This window comes from Malania oleifera, chromosome 5, assembly GCF_029873635.1.
Source record: "Malania oleifera isolate guangnan ecotype guangnan chromosome 5, ASM2987363v1, whole genome shotgun sequence".
NCBI classification, from domain to species: domain Eukaryota; kingdom Viridiplantae; phylum Streptophyta; class Magnoliopsida; order Santalales; family Ximeniaceae; genus Malania; species Malania oleifera.
Window position 1 is genome coordinate 82,028,045 of NC_080421.1, and position 17,811 is coordinate 82,045,855.

The 17,811-nt window shown below is 36.1% G+C and overlaps 1 protein-coding gene across 1 annotated transcript in view; it reads right to left on the reverse strand.

Moving 5' to 3' along the window:
• Window positions 1-954: 954 nt before the first annotated feature.
• LOC131156245 (serine/threonine-protein kinase Nek2) overlaps window positions 955-17,811 on the reverse strand; it is a 30,394-nt gene continuing 13,537 nt past the window's right edge. The window contains exons 3-15 of the mRNA XM_058109773.1: window positions 17,661-17,727; window positions 17,066-17,131; window positions 15,157-15,203; window positions 15,020-15,065; window positions 14,812-14,892; window positions 14,643-14,685; window positions 14,269-14,318; window positions 14,101-14,182; window positions 13,946-13,995; window positions 12,218-12,291; window positions 11,926-11,977; window positions 10,495-10,959; window positions 955-1,882 (exon numbers count right to left, since the gene is read on the reverse strand). Coding sequence (XP_057965756.1) covers window positions 1,256-1,882; window positions 10,495-10,959; window positions 11,926-11,977; window positions 12,218-12,291; window positions 13,946-13,995; window positions 14,101-14,182; window positions 14,269-14,318; window positions 14,643-14,685; window positions 14,812-14,892; window positions 15,020-15,065; window positions 15,157-15,203; window positions 17,066-17,131; window positions 17,661-17,727 — 1,750 coding nt within the window. The 3' untranslated portion in view covers window positions 955-1,255. The remainder of the gene's footprint in view (window positions 1,883-10,494; window positions 10,960-11,925; window positions 11,978-12,217; window positions 12,292-13,945; window positions 13,996-14,100; window positions 14,183-14,268; window positions 14,319-14,642; window positions 14,686-14,811; window positions 14,893-15,019; window positions 15,066-15,156; window positions 15,204-17,065; window positions 17,132-17,660; window positions 17,728-17,811) is intronic.

A 17,811-nucleotide genomic window follows, 5' to 3' on the forward strand; every position in this document is an offset into this window, starting at 1 on the left:
TGGCCATCTGACATTCAAGGCACACAGAGTGCTTTTTATTGTTTTCTACAGGAAAATTGATGTATGAAAGAACTTAGTTGACAACGGGTGTAGATGCATGTCCAAGTCGACGATGTCATTCACAAAGAGAGACATGTACAATTGAGAGAGCTGGTGGATAGCGTGATTTGGATGTAAATTGATAAGAGTCCATACTGAGATGCCCTCAATAGGCGACTCATTCAGAATTTAAAAACTGGGCCTACCTTCCTACCCATTAATCTTTTAAATTTTATGGTCCAGTAGCTTGTAACAATTTATGTTTCAAATGTAGAAATGGGTTCCCCCAGTTGGAAAAGATTATTGTAACTTGCTGTTGCAATTCAATTTTCGGAATGGATTGTTGTACCTTCACAACTCCTAAATTTCTCAATAATTTATTTTAAAACATACAATGTATTACTACTTTTATATACACTTTGCCAAGAAAATGAACACTAAATAATGTATGAACCTTAAAAACGGTTTGGAAAAGAGAAAAGAAAATATGAACAAAGTGACTTTTCATATTTGATTAACAAAAGTTAAAAGAAAATAAAATATAATTTTAATTTTAATATTATTAAGTTTGATTTTTCTTAATTTTATCATGCTTAAACATTTTGAGTACTATTTAATATAGAAATAGAATATAATAAAAATAAATTTCCTTATTTTCTTTTCATTGAACAAATCCTTAATTCAAACACATTCAAGATTTTAAAAAAAAAAAAAATTTCCCTTCATATTATTACAGGTATAAGCAGTTTTTTCTTTTTATTTTTCTTTTTCTTTTCTTATATTTAATCACATAAAATTACAGTTTTTCATTGTCAACTTTGAAGGCCTACCCGAGATGCAGTATTTCCAGGACTTCAGTTCCCTGAACAATGAACAAAGAGCAGAATCAATAGTTGATAGATTGAATTGAGAACATGAGTTTCAAACTTAAATTTTTATAAATTTGAGCAAAACTCAGTATAATTTTACTTAGCATTCTATCCAATTGACATTCAAATTCAGGATCCAAGCTCCAAGCTTCTGAACATACGATTCTAAAACTTAATCTTCACCTCCACACACATATATTGTTAAGTTTAAACTTTAAATACAGTTCCTACGATGGAGAACAAGATGATCTCACTTCAGTTAGACACTCCACAAGGACAACTTCTTAGATGGGCGAACCTAGAGGAATTGTGCAACAGGCAGCTGCAGCAATAAGGTAATACTTCTGTTACGCTGCAGTCTCCTTGATGCTCTTGGTTAACCAAATAGCAGTTTCCCTAGGAGAAACTTTCTCCGGCCCAAACGGCTTCAACAACACCCCAAGCTCTTCAAACCTTTCTTCTTGTAGGATTCGAGCACTAAACTCGAGCAATCCTTCTAATGCTTCAGCACGTTGCTGGTATGATGAGGTGTCAAACCGACGCTGCCGTGAATCTGATGACGAACGGCTTGAAACGGCAGTTGGATTCTGCTCAGAGCAGTCACTTCCATTAGGCACAACTCGAGGGTTAGCAAAATTCTGCCTGGCAAATGTTCTGTCCAAGATTTGGACCGTGCACTTATCCTTGGTGATTGAGCGATCACCACTGACCGGGGAGCAAGAAGAGCATTGTGCAGATGTTGATGAAGTTCTTCGAACAACATTTAGGGGGTCTTCAGAAGAGGCCAAGGGAAATTCAGCAATCTTATCAATCCGTGGTGCATTGACAGAGACATCTGGAGACTCCATTCTTTGAAGGATACCAACATTGGCTCTATAAGGGGTTTCTGAAGTCGCAGTCCTTGTCAGAAATGGAAGAGATGCTCTGCGTGTTGGCTGCGAAGACCTGCTTGCTGGAGTACAATGTGCTGGAAGCTGAAATAAAATGATAAATATTCAAACATGGTGCACTATTATGCATATAACTACATAAGCTTCCAGCAACCATTAGTTAGCAGGATATTATTCAATCAGCAATGATAATCAAAAAACTATAAAATCACAGTGCATTACTCAGCAAACACAAGGTGTCATAGCAAAAAGCATCATCAGAAAAAGGTGTGCAGGTTCCTCACCTGACCCCCTTCAATGAATAAAGGTGGCTTCACCATTATACTCCTATTAACACCATAGTGTCACAAGCCAAGCTTGTTCAGTGCATTATACTTGCCTACACCACTTGCATGTGTGCATGGAATGGGCTACCATCATGTAAATAGTAGTATAGGCTTCATGCCTTGAGTATGTGGAAGCCTTAGCGCAAAGTGGGAGTATATGACTCCTCAGACAATTTGATGCTTACTAATGTTAGAGCTAAACTAACATATAGAGCTATTTAGGAAAGGGTGAGCATTCATCAATCTTGTAAACCTCACTAGCATTTGTATTTATCCTACTTGCCTCTCTCACTAAACACATGTTGCTTACAAAAGTTTTGTTAATGAACTACATTGCTTCAATACTTAGCACTTGCTTGTCATTTGCTTCATGAATTGCTTGCTGGGATGATTTGTAATTTCATGTTGTTTTAGGGGTTTATGTGTAATTTCATGTGAATAGGCTTTCTTGTAAATAGTGTGAAAGCAATGTTGTAAACAGTTAATGAATTTGGATTGAATTGAACATGAGTTTCCCCTTGTATGTCCTCTCTCCTTGTTTCTCCTTCCTCTATTCAATTTCTTCTAATCTCTTCCATGGCTGCAAAACCTTGATGCTGCCCCTGCATCATTTGGTATAAGGGCCCAAAACTCGATCTCTATTCTTCCATTTCAATCCCCCATTTTGCCCTCTCACTCTTCTTCTCTTTTCTTCTTCCTCCTCCTGCCTTCTTCATTCTTTCTCTTTCTTTTGTTCTCAATGTTGCCCTACAGCATCTTCTTTTCTTCTCTTCTTTCTTCCTGGTCTTCTCTCTCTCATATTCTACAATTTGAAACTCTATTTGTTCTTTCATCTTTCATAATCTCCATATATCATTCTCCCTCAACTAATCTCCCATCTCAACAACATCCATGAAAAGTACCTTCAATCATTCTCTTTGATATCAAATTTGAGAATTCAAAAAAAAAAAAAAAAAACCGTATCTGAACTTTTTTAAAAATTCCAATCATGTCCCAGTTTTCAAAACCCTAATTTCCAGCCTATATCTTACAATGCCACCCACACCAACAAAAACAGAACCCGTTGAAACCCTAGCCCCTGAAATTTCTTCATTGTCCGACCAACAGAAGACCCTCACGCAGCAGCTAAACATCTCCAACTGTCGATTTGAAAACCCTAGCATCCTGTGCTTTTCCCATAACGCCATCATTACCATTCGACTCATCACCCATCAATCTACCACCTCCCAAAAAATCATCACCAGAGCACCCTCGTTGGCGACGCACACACCCCACGCCGGCAAATTGCAAGTAGGAATCTGCCAGTCTTCTCATTCCAATTTCATCATAAATTGCTCCAGTCACAAGATTTCCGGCTTTCTCCACGATATTTTATTTTGATTGTCAACACAATACTATTACAAGCAAGCAACAAGCGCAATTCGCACAAAGCGCTAGAAATTGTCACTGCCAGCATCAAAAAATCAAGTTTTGTGGAGGAAATGTTCGCAAAATCGTCATCGATGAATGATACCTTATGAACATGGTTTCTACAAATGGAGTCACTCAAATGCAACTTTATCTGAAACCTCACCTAGAGCCTTATAAGACGTATTGGGTGGATAACTCCACAATACATGTTTGTGAAAGATATTTAGTTCCTATCCAAATCAGTGAATATTTTTTCTATTGTTTGGTGTGATAGCATACCCATGAATATTGTCCATGTACTCCTTGATTCTCCCGGTCATTCCCAATGTGTTTGTTGATGCCAATTCTCAATTCAAGTCTATGATGCTATCAAAAGATTGTAGCTTCTAGTATCGCTCAAGGTTCTGGCTTTCGAAGAATCTAGGTTTGCTTCTTGCTTTTGATCCTCAAACATTTCAAAATTCAAGGCCGAATTTTAATGTAGAACAAGGAGCAAGACCTTGGAAAGATCTACGTTGGAGAACAATTAAGAAAAATTGTGTTTAAGGGATTGTTGGGTTTAGTTAGTAGTTAATTGTGTGTTTATTAAGATTATATGTATTTTGGGGGCTTATTTGTAATATTTGTGTATCTTAGGGTTGATTTGTAATTTCATGTTGTTTTAGGGGTTTATGTGCAATTTCATTTGAAAGGGTTTTCTTATAAATAGTGTGTGAAAGTCATGTTGTAGGCGGTTGTTGATGAATTTGAATGGAAGTGAACATGAGTTTCCCCCTTGTATCTCCTCTCTTCTCCTTTCTTCCTCTCTTCAATTTCTTCTAATCTCTTTCATGGTTGCAGATCCTTGATGCTGCCTCTGCATCACATAGTCACATCATAATACATCAAAGTGAAGGAGTATGATATGACTTTGGACCTTTGAAGGTCCCCTCTGTGGAAAAAACAATTCAAAATTCTGTCATTCTCATTAAGGCCATATACATAATACGAACAAATATAACCATCTAAAGAATGAAATTAAGGCATTGATACGAGGTGAAGCCACCTTGGAAAATTCATTGATAATTGTACATGAGATACAGAGACAAAGAACAGACCTGAGCAACCAACTTAAGATAAACTAGTAGTACTAGAAGAGACAAAAATCATCTTTAGGGGACCTGCAAGTAGGGGAGAAAGCAATTTGGCTAGTTGGCTCCAAAAACCTACTCTTCATAGGTCTTCCATGGCCATGTGGCACTAGATAAAGATTAAGGGGGGTTCTCAAAAGAAATTTGTCAACAGATGCGAACTGGGATCCGATGCCTCCATTGGGATGACAACACTAAATATGATTATGATGTGGGGACTTAATTATGTTAAAGGTTTTATTTTAAGTGGCCACTAATCCTTTTTGTCTAGGTGTGGTTAAGTTCACCTAATCACTACCGATCTATTGGTCTCTAAGCTAGCCTAGGTCCAACAAACCGATAGTCATGGTCTGCCATAACATAGTCAAGTTCAGAATAAGGTTGTGCGAGGGGAAGGTACTAGCACCCCTACACACCGGTCCTTTCAAATGGCACCTACTAAGCTAAGCATAATCACGAATCCATATTCATTGTCCTTCATTTCGATTAACGTCACCTTTCCATTTAACATTGTTCTACCTTGCATTCCTATAATATTCCGATTTAGAACGCAAGGCTTCCGTCACCTTAAGAAAACCAATAAGGAGTGTCATTGTGTCCCCATATGGCATCCATTGTCATATTCATTAATTAATGTTTAGGGTTTCCAAGTTTCCAAATACCCAAACCATTGAAATAAAGATTCCAACACGGTTTCACAAACGGTCTCAATCACATCATATCAAAATGGCATCATATATCAGAGGCGATAAATACAATTTGAAAAAACATGAAACTCTCTTAACAAACCTCATAAGAGTGCCCTTCAACAGCATTTTAATTCAACTCAATCATTCCAACATTTACAAATAGATATATTCACACAAAAACAAGACATTGAGTGCTGCTGACGCTCCTATTTTTTCACATTCTTCGACCTTCATACTCAAATTAGGATGCAAACAAGTTCTAAACATTTTGAAAACCTTAAAAACATAATAAAAACCCTCTAAAAATCTTTGGTATTTTTCAAGAATTTTCTGTAATTTTTTCAATTTTTTAACAACTTATAAAGGCTAAAACTATAAGAAATTACAAGAAAACTTAATAAAAAATATTTTTTTTAAAAAATTATCCTAAAAATCCCTAAATGTTGGAACTAGATCCCTTAAAATTATTAAGCAAAAAGCTAAATAAAAACCAAAAAGAAATCATTGTCTTAATTGAAAACGACCAAATTAAATAAAAATAAATTAAATTAATAAAATGGTTTTTAAATTTTAAAAAAAAAAAAATTTGGCCTATTCCTATTTTTTTCATTATTTTTTGCCATTAAAAAAAATTATTGATTTTGTAAACTTAAAATAGATTTATTAAATTAAATAAATAACAAAAAAACAAGGTAAACCAGTTGATCGGACTACACAAATTGATCAGCCAATCCAATGGTCCAGATTTAGCGCAGCACGCGAGGGAAGGGGGTCGGTCAGAGTTACTATTCCTTTCCAACATCTTCTCCGACGACTCGCTGGAAAAAATGTTGAAATCCTAAAAATAAAAAATGTTTGTTTTCGCCTCCTCTAATGTCCAAAATTGACACCACCATTCAACTCCTCTTGACCCCAAGAATCTTTTCCAACCAAAAACACCGCCTAAAACACACAGTTGAGGTTGTTCTCTCTTTAGCAGATTGTCCCTAACGATAATGGCGACGGCACGGTGGCTTTCTAAAGCCCCTCTACCCTATTTTTTTATTGGTTTTGAACTTAGATCCAGATTTACCTATTTCCAACCCTTTGGACACTCCATGCACATAAAAATTGGATTTTTTCAAACTCTCTCCTCTCTTCTCTCTCTAGCAACCATGGCCTCCGGCCACCTCTTTCATCCTTTTTTTCTCTCTCTAAATCACCCGAATATCTCTTCTTCTGCCCAGCCATGACCTCATAGAGAGAAAGCAAGATTACACCATAAAATTCAATCTTTTTATAGAGGGAAAAAAAACACACCCTAGTTTTAAAGCAATCTTATATTTAAGCACATATCAAGGTATCAAATTAGCCATTAAGCTAATCTTGAGCATACAACACACAGGGTTACAATGAAGATCAAAGTTAGTGAATCATACCTTGTGCTACTAGCACGTTGATTCTTTGAGAAATCAGGCAGCTAGCAAAGTAATCCTTTCTTTTCTCCCTCTCTTTCTCCTTCTCTTGCTTTTCTATCTTGCTCTTCCTTCCCTTTAACATATGCTCTTCCTCTCTCTTTTTCTTTTTCCCCTCTTGGAGTGAATGTATACTCCAAATTTTTGTGCTTCAACATTTGTGACCTCCCTTGAGCAAGAGTTATAGCTCCCTTATAGAAAACCACGAGAGCTCGCCCTAGCCTCAATTTTTCAAAAGTGCCCTTTTAGAACAAGGAAACCCCTTCCTTGTCCTAAATGAGCTTTTGGCAACAAGAAATGTCTTAAATTTTGATTTCGACTCAAATTTCGAAGCTCCAAAAGTACAGAAATTTCAACAAAAATTTCGATTTTGATGTTAATTTCGATTTCGATTTGAAAAAAATTAACGGCAGTTAGTAATAAAACATGGAATTCTTTGTGAAACTTTAGAAATGGTTAACAAACATAATAATATAAGTTTTAGGACTAATATTTTACAAATTAAATACATCTATGTTTTGTATGAGGTGGAAAAGTTGTAAAATAGTATGTGTATCAAACATATTTGTAAGATTATGTACATTAAGAGTGGTTGTCATTTTCTACCATAAGAGTGGTTGGATCATCTTCAAGTTCTTCGATGAGGAGGAGATGTCTCAAGTGCTGCAAGGTGGCCCTTTCCTTGCATATGGTAGGCCTCTATTTCTTAAAAGACTGCCAGACGTATTTCAATTTAACAATGAGGAGCTTAGTATTGTACCGGTGTGGATTCAATTGAAAAATCTTCCGCTCGAACTTTGGACCCTTAACTCTCTTGGAAAAATTTGTTCCATGCTAGGCAGGCCTATTCATGCTGATAAATTGACCACCAACAGAGAAAGTATCTCCTTCGCCAGGGCGTTGGTTGAAATTGATGTTGCCAAAGAGTTAAAGTATAGTGTAAGAGTCCGTATGCCAAATGGGAGGTCTTTTAATCAAGAGGTCTATTATGAAAATGTGCCAAAATTCTGTAAATTTTGTAATATGCTTGGTCATGCAAAAGTGAATTGTAAAAATAAGAAAGAAGTTGAGCAGAGGAAGGGAAAAAAGAAGAAAGAATATGATGCAATTAAAGAGCCTTTGGATGGTTGCCTGGACTCTTGTAAGTCCAGTGACATGATTGCTGAGAAGATTAACACTGCAGGGTCCATTGACACAATTAAGATTGGTGCTTCTTCTTCCTTGCAGGGGGGGAGAAAACCTGAATTGTGTAGGGGAAAAGGTAATGCTTCCCATGCTAGTTTGGTTAAAACTGGAAAGTCCATCGACAATGGAACTGCCCCTCTTGGGCCTTCGATCATTGGTACTTCCTATGGGAGTGCTTTGGTACAAGATAACGAGTTCCAAAATGTGAAAAGGAAGAAATGGAACAAGGGATCTCGGCCTCCTTGAGCTCTTTTGATCTTGCGTCCTCTTTGTATTCTGGGTATGCCCAGTTTTGATTGTACTTGTTTCTAGGGTTTTCCTAGTTTTGTTGCTACTATGTTTGTAAGCTCTGTGCCCTGGGTATGCCTAGGTTTGATTGTATTTGTTTCTAGGTTTTTCCTAGTTGTGATTGGGAGCTGTGGCCTCCCTGCCCGGCGTATGTGTCGGATTTATCTGTACATATGCCTTTGATCAATATACATTTACCCTTTTGATCAAAATAAAAAATAAAAAAAAAAGATTATGTACATTAAACATATTCAGCTAATACAAATGAAATTCATAAATCATTTAAATATTTTTATTATACAAATAATGATAATTTAGACATGAATGGTTAAATAAAATGTTACTACAAGTTTATTTTTTCATATAATTTCAAAAGCACTTATAATAATCTTTTGTTTCAATAAAGTAAATAAAATAAATCAAGATAGAAATTTCACTTCACTCCTCAATTTCTCATTTGAATTTTGACGAAATTTCATTGTATAGTTAAAATTTTGACAAGTTTCGCTAAAATTTCAAGATTTCGATAAATTTCGGATGATTTGTTGAGATTTCGACGGAAATTATGCAAGACGGAAATCAACTGCCATTTCGATTTCGAGGGTGACAGAAATCGAAAATTTCAACGGAAAATTCAACAATTTCGTGGAAATTCAAGACCATGGCAACAAGAATTAGCTCTTCCAAAGATAGAAGTTTTTCTCACCTAGGACAACTCCTAAATTAACCCAATTAAGGCTCAACTAAGCCATAAAATGTGCAACTAAACGCCCAAATTTGAATTACATAAAGAAAGGCCTAGGTTAAGGGGAAAGAGAGCTCAACTAGACTCTGTTATTCTCCAATTAAATTCAATCCGGACAAAATTAGGCGTCTACAAAAGCTAAAATATATTAACTCATCACATTTACTATGATAACTAAAGAGGGGTGAAACCTTGACGATGCCTTTCTAGTAACTATGACTTGTAGACTACGAGACCTCTAAGAGAAGGAGGCATGCACCTCATTAACATTTGGAGTCAATTTTTTTTCCGTCTGCTGCCTCAAATCTATGTTGTGAAAATATCCTTTCCTCTTCTTCTTCTTCTTTTGCAACCAATTAAACTATGTTTTCCTCTCATGCCTCACCTCTGTTTTCCTCCCTTCTTTCTTTCATAACCAGATTTTCTCTTTTTCATTGTTTTTTTCTTTTTAAGGGCAGCCAGGTGTCTTAATGCCTCACTTCTCTTCTTCTTTCAGCCTCAGTTCCTCAGTTGAATTCTGAATCTGCTGTCTTTTTTTTTTCTTCTTGAAGAACTGGTTGAACTGTCGACTTCTCATCCCTGCCTCACTGCTTCACTTTCATTTCTTCAAGATCTTATCAAACTTCTCATTCCCCCCCCCCCCCCCTTCTTTTTTGTTCTTCTTCCTCTAGAATTAAATCTTTCAGTCTTATTGAATTACTCCTACCGTGTTTACAAATTGAGAGTCCATTATACAGGGAATTTACACAATTCTAATAAGTATGTGCCTCACCTTCATGTGACGTGAGCTTCGAACTTAGGCACTCCAAGTGCCACTTGTGCTTTTAAAATGGAGTGGACAAGGTTGAATCAGACGGCTCACAAATCATTTAATCACATAAAATCTTTCTAATATACTAACATTCAAATTAATTACAGCTCATATAGGGTCTGAATAGCAGACAAAATTTTTCCTTCAGCGACGAAGACTTTTCATAGATACCAAAAAAATATCAACCAGAGTATAATTGTCTACGAGGACAAGGTAAAATCAAAACATTTTTTTCAGTATGTTTGTTTTGATTTTTTTCCAGGAGAGAAAAGAGGTGCGGTGGGGCAGACCTCTGCCACCTCAGAGTCCAAAAGTAAGATGGAAGACAAATATTTCATCCAAAAAAAAAAAATCAACAGGGATGCAGGCCTCAATAAAAGTGCTAATCAGTATGTTCATCATGAACAAGAATAAGAAATGGAAAGCTTGAGATTGGTCCTACACATTAACCATGAGCAGAGACAAAGGCAGGGGAAGGAGCTCTAAAATTTCTCCTTGTACATCTAAGAGCTCTTTAAAAGTTTATCCATGCTGGTGTCCCTCTGTGGGTCTCTGAAGAAACAAGGGTAAATTTCTGGCTTCATCCCTGATGATGATTAAATTTAACAAATAGGAATCTCGAATTCTATTATCTGTGCAAATATAAAAACTCACTCACCGAGTCACGATTAGAACCAGTGTGGGATATCTTTGATGGAGCTGTCTGCCTCCTGGGAGTAGAAGAAGTTTTCGCTGCCGTCACTCTAGGGGTTTTGGCAGCACTTGAATACTTCGGGGCCATTGACTTATCAATACAAATATCTTCATGGATGCTTCCAACGGATAATTTTGAAAACTTCCGATTGAATTTATTTGGAAATTCCTCTACTCTTTGAGTAGAACATGGGAAATCCTGTTCAGTTCCAGATATGCTAGGATTCAAGGCCCTATTGTTGCTGAATGATAACCGTCTCTCTCTGTATGCAAGCATGGAAACAGGTTCCGGCTCAATGAACCTAGTTTTCTTCATGTAGTTCGAATCAGACCTCAAGAGTTGGAAGGAATCCCGTCTTGGGCTATTCAATTTTAGATGTATCCTAAGGACATAAGGTTGAAGATGTGGGTGCCTGAGCAACTCTGCAGCCTGGAAAAGCACAGATATAATTCAAAAAGATGGAAAAACTAAACCATCCAAAGTTGAAGCATGTTTATAAAAAACAGCAAATTTCTACTAAAAACTTCAGCGCCCACATCCTTCAATTTCCAATCATATCCGTGTGATATTTATAGTGTGGCATGAGAACAAATATGTTTAAATTTTTTGAGATTACTTTAAGTAAACCTGCCATGCAAAAAATTTAGTGTGGCCTTTCATAGAATCAAAAACTTATTAGCTACTCTGCCTTGGAGAAAACACGACCAGCTTCAAGTTTCTCATATCAATGACGTGCCCAATATAGAGTCGCCCTTTTATTGTAGTTAATAGTGCTAGACAGGAAAAAGGAAGGTGAAAAAAAAACACACACAAGTAAAATGATGAGAGAATACATGATGGCCTATGATTCAGCAAAAGTATGTCATACTGCCCAAAATAAAGGAATCACTAGATTGTTGTTAAAGGGTGCTACATGGAAAAAAAATGAAAGGTGAATAAGAAAAACAAGTGAAATTGTATGAGAGAATAGATGATGGTCTGTGATTCAGCAAACGAAATCATCCTCAAACATGGAGAGATCCAATGGTAAAAATGTAATCGTGTCCAAACACAAATAGTTTGAAAACAACTATTTGTTGCCCATTTTTTCAATAACATTTATATGATTGACTGTTGCTTCTAATTTATCACTGCATTCTTTTAGCCGGTCAAATTAAATTTTTCATTTTTTGTTTTTGGGACCTTTGAATCGAGCTTCTGGGTGTGATTGATATCCAGCCCTGACAATCAATTCAAGGGACCAGTATATGATGTGTTTGAGATAAGGAATGATAATCGTAAGATATTTTTTTATTTTAACTGTACATTCAAGCAGCTCAATGAAAGCAAAATCCAATAAAACCTTGGAGGATGAAAGAGGACTAGGGGAACAGGGAGGAGGAAAACAATACATACACTTGGTCTAAGCTCTGGGTTTTTCCGAAGCATTGTCTTAACAAGCCCTCGACTGCAGAAAAGAAAATGATAGTAAGGAAACATAATGAGAAAACCATGCCACAAAATGAAGGCAGTTAAAGAAAATGGAAGTTTTTTTCCAAAAGTCGCTGATGTGATATACTATGATGTAACGAAAGTATTTCTCTACTAAAATAATGTTAAGTCCGCTCATAACTGCAAACATGGAAGGAAGTAATTCTTCAAAAACTTCTGCTCACTGTAATGACACAATGAAAGAAGTAAAACTCACAATGCCCCAGAATAAATAGTCGGAAGTGGAGCCACTATAGACTTGTTTATTTTATGGATCAAAGCTTGCATATCCTGCTCAGAATAGAGAATAAGAAACAAGTTAGTGGCAAAGTTTAATGCCAACTAGTTAGATAATTTATGTTAAGACTTGATATACATTTTTTTTTATGGCACGGGAACTCCTGCCACCGACGAACCCTTTGGACCCCCCGGTGCAGCACCAAACCCACGGGGTTGCAGCCTCCCCCAAGGTTACACCCCCCAGTTAAAGCCGGATGCAGTTTACAGCTTATACACACTCAGGCCGGATGTTTGAGCTGCGGCTCTCCTCCCGGTGGACCCCTCTGGAAATTGCGGACGGGACCCCTGGAAGGGCGACAAAGAGCACCCAGACTTTGCCTCCACCGGGATTTGAACCTCTGATGCTCCATATAAACCCTTGTGCTTTACCACTGCTCCATGCCCCTGGAAAGTGTTACACCTTGCATGAAATTACATTCCATGCAATTTCCAAAGTTTCGCCAAAGTTTATAATTTAATGAAAATTATAAACTTAAGCGCTCTACCATTTGAGCTATATCAATGCTCAGCTTGATATACATTATTGGCCCACAACCTAATAGCCTAAGCTTTTAGGTAAAGTGTCAATCTAACATAGTATTAGAGCTGGTTACCAGGAGGTTTTGGGTTCTAATCTTGTCGCTCGAATTTATTGTGCGGTGTTTAAAAAAATTATAGCGTTCCCTATCGTGGGTGTTATTTATTGTGTGTTTATCTCTCCACGAGCTGTCGGCTGCACATGCTGGGGAGTGTTAAGGATTGATATTCATTTTTGGCCCACAACCTAATATAGCTTAAGCTTTTAGGTAAAGTGGTAATCTAAGAATTTCATAAACATAAATTCCAACCCATGACACAATAATTACACTAGAACACTATTCTAAACAGTGCCTGATGACAGTGAAAGGTTCAGTATTTTAGTTTTTATGTAACATCAGAAATAAAGTCAAAAAATAGTTTTGGTATTACTTGAGATAATCGCACGTTTTGTATGTGATTATTTTCAGAATTCCATAAAATGACCATTCTTTCTTAAATGGTGTGATTCCTCTTTCTGTATCTTTTTCTTTTTTTACTTCAAATAGAATTTGACCAGCAATAGTGGTATCAATATCTCCCACATAAGAGAAGCACCAATTATCGTACAATGAACTCCCCCCTGCATCCTGATAAAACCAATAATTATTTCACCATAATGGTTACAGAGCCTCTAAAGCTCCTGAAGAATAGTTTGTTAGAATACCGCTTTACCAAAAAGCTTAAGATGTTCGGTTGTGGGCCAACAATGTATATTCAGCTTCAACACTCCCCTGCACATGCAGCCCAATATCACGAGGAGAAATAAACACACAATAAAAAATCACCCGTTATAGGGAATACAATAATTTTTCAAACACCACACAATAAATGCATGCAAGGAAGCTATAACCCAAGACCTCTTGGTAACCAGCTCTGATACCATGTTAGTTTACCACTTTACCTAAAAGGTTAAGCTGTTAGGTTATGGGCCAACAATGTATATCAAGATTCGACATAATTTATCTAAGAAAATGTTATTTGTGATCATTCCACAAAGTACTCATTCCCAAGAATACAACTGAACGCTGAGAAATTACAATTAGATATGAAACAATAAAATTCTTAAAATAACAAGTCAGCAGCTTACAAAAGCTTTAAATGCAGGCCTGTGTGCTGTCATTTCATATATACAGCATCCTGGACAACACAAATAGTAGGCATGCATTAAAGCTCCAGCAAAGAAATGAATATCCTGGTCAAGGCTACATATTTAAAACTTAAACATACACACATATGGTTTACCTAAAGACCAAATATCTGACTTCGAACCATATGGTATATCAGCTAGAAGCTCAGGGCACATATAACTTGGAGTTCCCACAACCTGCATTTAGAGCAGAATCACCACATAATTAGATCAAGTAGAAGCTGGATCATTAGATTTTGGCCCATATTTACTATTCTACTCACAGAGGAAGCAAGATCATCAGAAGTCAACATTTTAGCAAGACCAAAGTCACCTGCATACATTAAAAAAAAAAAAAATTCAAAGGCTAAGGGCATGTTTACTTCTGCCAGTTTTCATTGTTCATTTCTATTTTTCTTCACAAATTACAAAAATGCCACCATGTTTTCCAATTTTTCAACTTCTATATGCAGAACCAAGATGTTTTCTAAATTTCCCCTACACATGTTGGAAGGTCGAAAAATAAGTTGGCATTAAATTGTTTTCCAAAACTTAACAGCCAAGAGACTAAAATATATAAACCAGGAATGGATTAATGAGATTGATGAGTTAGCAAATTTATAGTCATTCAGGAACAATGGAGGATGAGGCAAAGTACCTAAACGTATGTCTTGATCTTTTGTCAAAAATATATTTGAACACTGTAGCATTTGTGAAAACATAGAAAAATAACCTCAGATGTTTCAGTGAAATAATAATCAAATGCCCAATAAGACAGAATAAATTAACTGATACCCCAGCTAACACCATCAAGATTTTCGACTAACCTTGACATCACGATGAAGAATATGGTTTGCATGCAAATAGTCTAGTGCCATCAGCAGTTGAACAAGCCACTTACAGAGTTTCTGCATGTAATGAAATGCACATGTACTTTATAAAAATGAATTAAAATATAATATTTATTTAAAATTTCAACAAACTATAGAAAACGCAAATGAGATTAAATATAAACTTGACTGCCAGAGAAACAACCTCCTCAGGAAAGTGAACAGCATTTGCTCTTTTAATAGCTTCAGCCCTATATAATTATACATAGTCAAATAGACAGCACAAATGCATCATTTTCCACATTTCCTGAGCAACTGTTTTAAATAAGAAAAGAAACTTACATGTCTCCTCCTTCACAGTATCCTATAACAATGCACACATAGCAGCCCTGAAAAGGTGAAAATCAAGAATTGTCCTCACATAAGCATACACTTCAGTACGATTCAAATATCACCGACCATTTCCCTTCCAAGATTGTGTTAGATATGGTAGTGCCTACATCATTAGCTGAACTCTAACGAACAAAATACAAGCAGAACTTCTTTCCACTAATAGAGTTGGAACCTACTAAAGAAAAATTATTTGGTCATTTTAAGCTCTAACAGAGGGAGGAGTAAATGGGTTTTAAATAGTCAGTAGATAAGAACAGTCACGCTATCACTATATATGAAAGGCAGAAGCAAATAGAAATGCAATATTGCATAAGTGGGACAAGCATCATCATCTACAACCTCAAGGATAAAGTTGAGTTATTCAGTGGAATGAACATTTTTCTGAAGGATCAAGTTGACTAGCCAACAACAAAGAAGATTATGTCTTCCACAGTTCCACGCCTTATCTTGAGATGAACTCAAACATAAAGAAGACTGTCTATAGTTGAGGCATCCCATTTTATCTTGAGATGTCCCATTTGTACTTCGATAGTAAAATGAGTTGCCCCTATCTTTTAAAATTCTACACTTACTGAGATGTTCTTGAGTGAGGATTGTGTGATTTCAAAATAGTTTTCTTTTGGAGTATAACCTTCTCTTGTGAAAGTGATCTAACCTTTCTGTGGTGGCATGGTGAACCCAGGCGACCCAATGCAGGTCATGAAAGCATCATCAACTCATCAACACCTGGTGGTTGAGGATGGGTGATCCCTGTTGAGGTGCTGGGTGAAACAAGTCTCATATCTTGGTTGGTCAGATTAGTGGAATACTCAAGGTCACTTAAGGAGCGGGCATTGAGCTGGCAGCCAAACGATCTGATCACTATTACTCTATTTTTTATCCCTTCTCCCTATCACTATTATTTTATTTGTTTCATTGAGTTTGCCTACCTTTGTGGTTGCCTGGTTGAATTATTTGCTTCCACACATTTTATCTATAGTGGTCTGAATTTGATCAAATGCAAGTTGACCGCCCTAAAACCCCCTCTCCCTCCCCCCCTCCCACCGAAAGAAACCCACATCCCATGCCCAGCACAAACCTGGTAGGCAAGCATTATCCAAGGGATAAAATAGCATAACATATGTAATTGCAAAATATTGAAATTATGAAAATTGTGGACTGCCTACTTGTGTCATATGACAAAGGTCTTAAATTTCGATTTCGACGAAAATTTCAATTTCGATGTCAATTTCGATTTCAATTTGAAAAAATAACGGAAACGAGTAGTAGAACATGGAATTATTTTATGAAGCGTTAGAAATGATTAGTAGACATAATAATATAAGTTTTAGAACTAATATATTACAAGTAAATACATGTATGCTGTGTATAAGGTGGATAAGTTGTAATATAATATGTGCGTCAATTATAAATGTAAGATAATGTACATTAAACATATTCAGTGAATCAGTTAATACAAATGAAATTCATAAATCAATTAAATATTATTTATTATACAAATAATGATAATTTAGAAATGAGTGGTTAAATAAAATGTTGTTGTAAGTTTATGTTTTCGTATAATTTCAAAAGCACTTGTTATAATCATTTGTTTCAATAAAAATAAATTAAAAGAGAAATTTCATTTCACTCCTAAATCCCTCATTTTAATTCTGAGGAAATTTCATTACATAGTTCAAATTTCAACGAGTTTCGCTAAAATTTCGAGATTTCGATAAAATTTGGACGTTTTGTTGAGATTTTGACGGAAATTATGCAAAACAGAAATCGACTGCCATTTCGATTTCGAGGGTGACGGAAATCAGAAATTTCGACAATATCGTGGAAATTTATGACCAATATATGACCAATGCCTCACCTTTTCAACCCAGGAATCTTTGTACTCCACAATAAATGGATTGCGTACTTTTGAAATAAGCTCCATCTGCACAAAAATGAACCAATACAGAAGCTTAAAGTCCAGTATTAGACACTATGCTCCTGAATGGGCACCAAATCTTTTGCATTAAAGCATCATATATTCAAACCCATATCGGTCAAACGGTCAAAGAATACAATTCAAGCAGCTAACAGAGAAATCATTGGCAGAAGGAATATGTTTCTTTACAACCACCTCGACATTTTACTTCTGAGTAATTTTGTGGCTATAAAAGAGCATATAAAAAAGAACTAAACATCAAGCAATATAATGTTAAATTTTTTTCATAGAGTAAACCTGCTCGCATGGAGAAGTGAGCAACTTTTATTGTCTGGTAGCACCTGATTGTTTACATGCTTTTATATGTGGATATTATCTAAATACAAGCAAATATTTCATTTCAATTACGGAACCCTAGTTCTAGGCATCCTACTACCAAGGAAAGTATAATGAATGAGTAGAAAGGTATAGGATCTAATTGCGTCTGTATATTTCTGTTTAGAAGGAACGGAGAAACATAACCAGAAACACAAACCTCCTGATGAGCAGATCTTCGGGTCCTGTCAGTTTGGCGAGCAAGGCGAATTTTCTTCAATACATACCTTCATTATAAAAAAAATGGCAAAAATTAACTGCCATTTAATATTAGGTGTAGTGAACATCCACATGACTTTAACATTTTAATT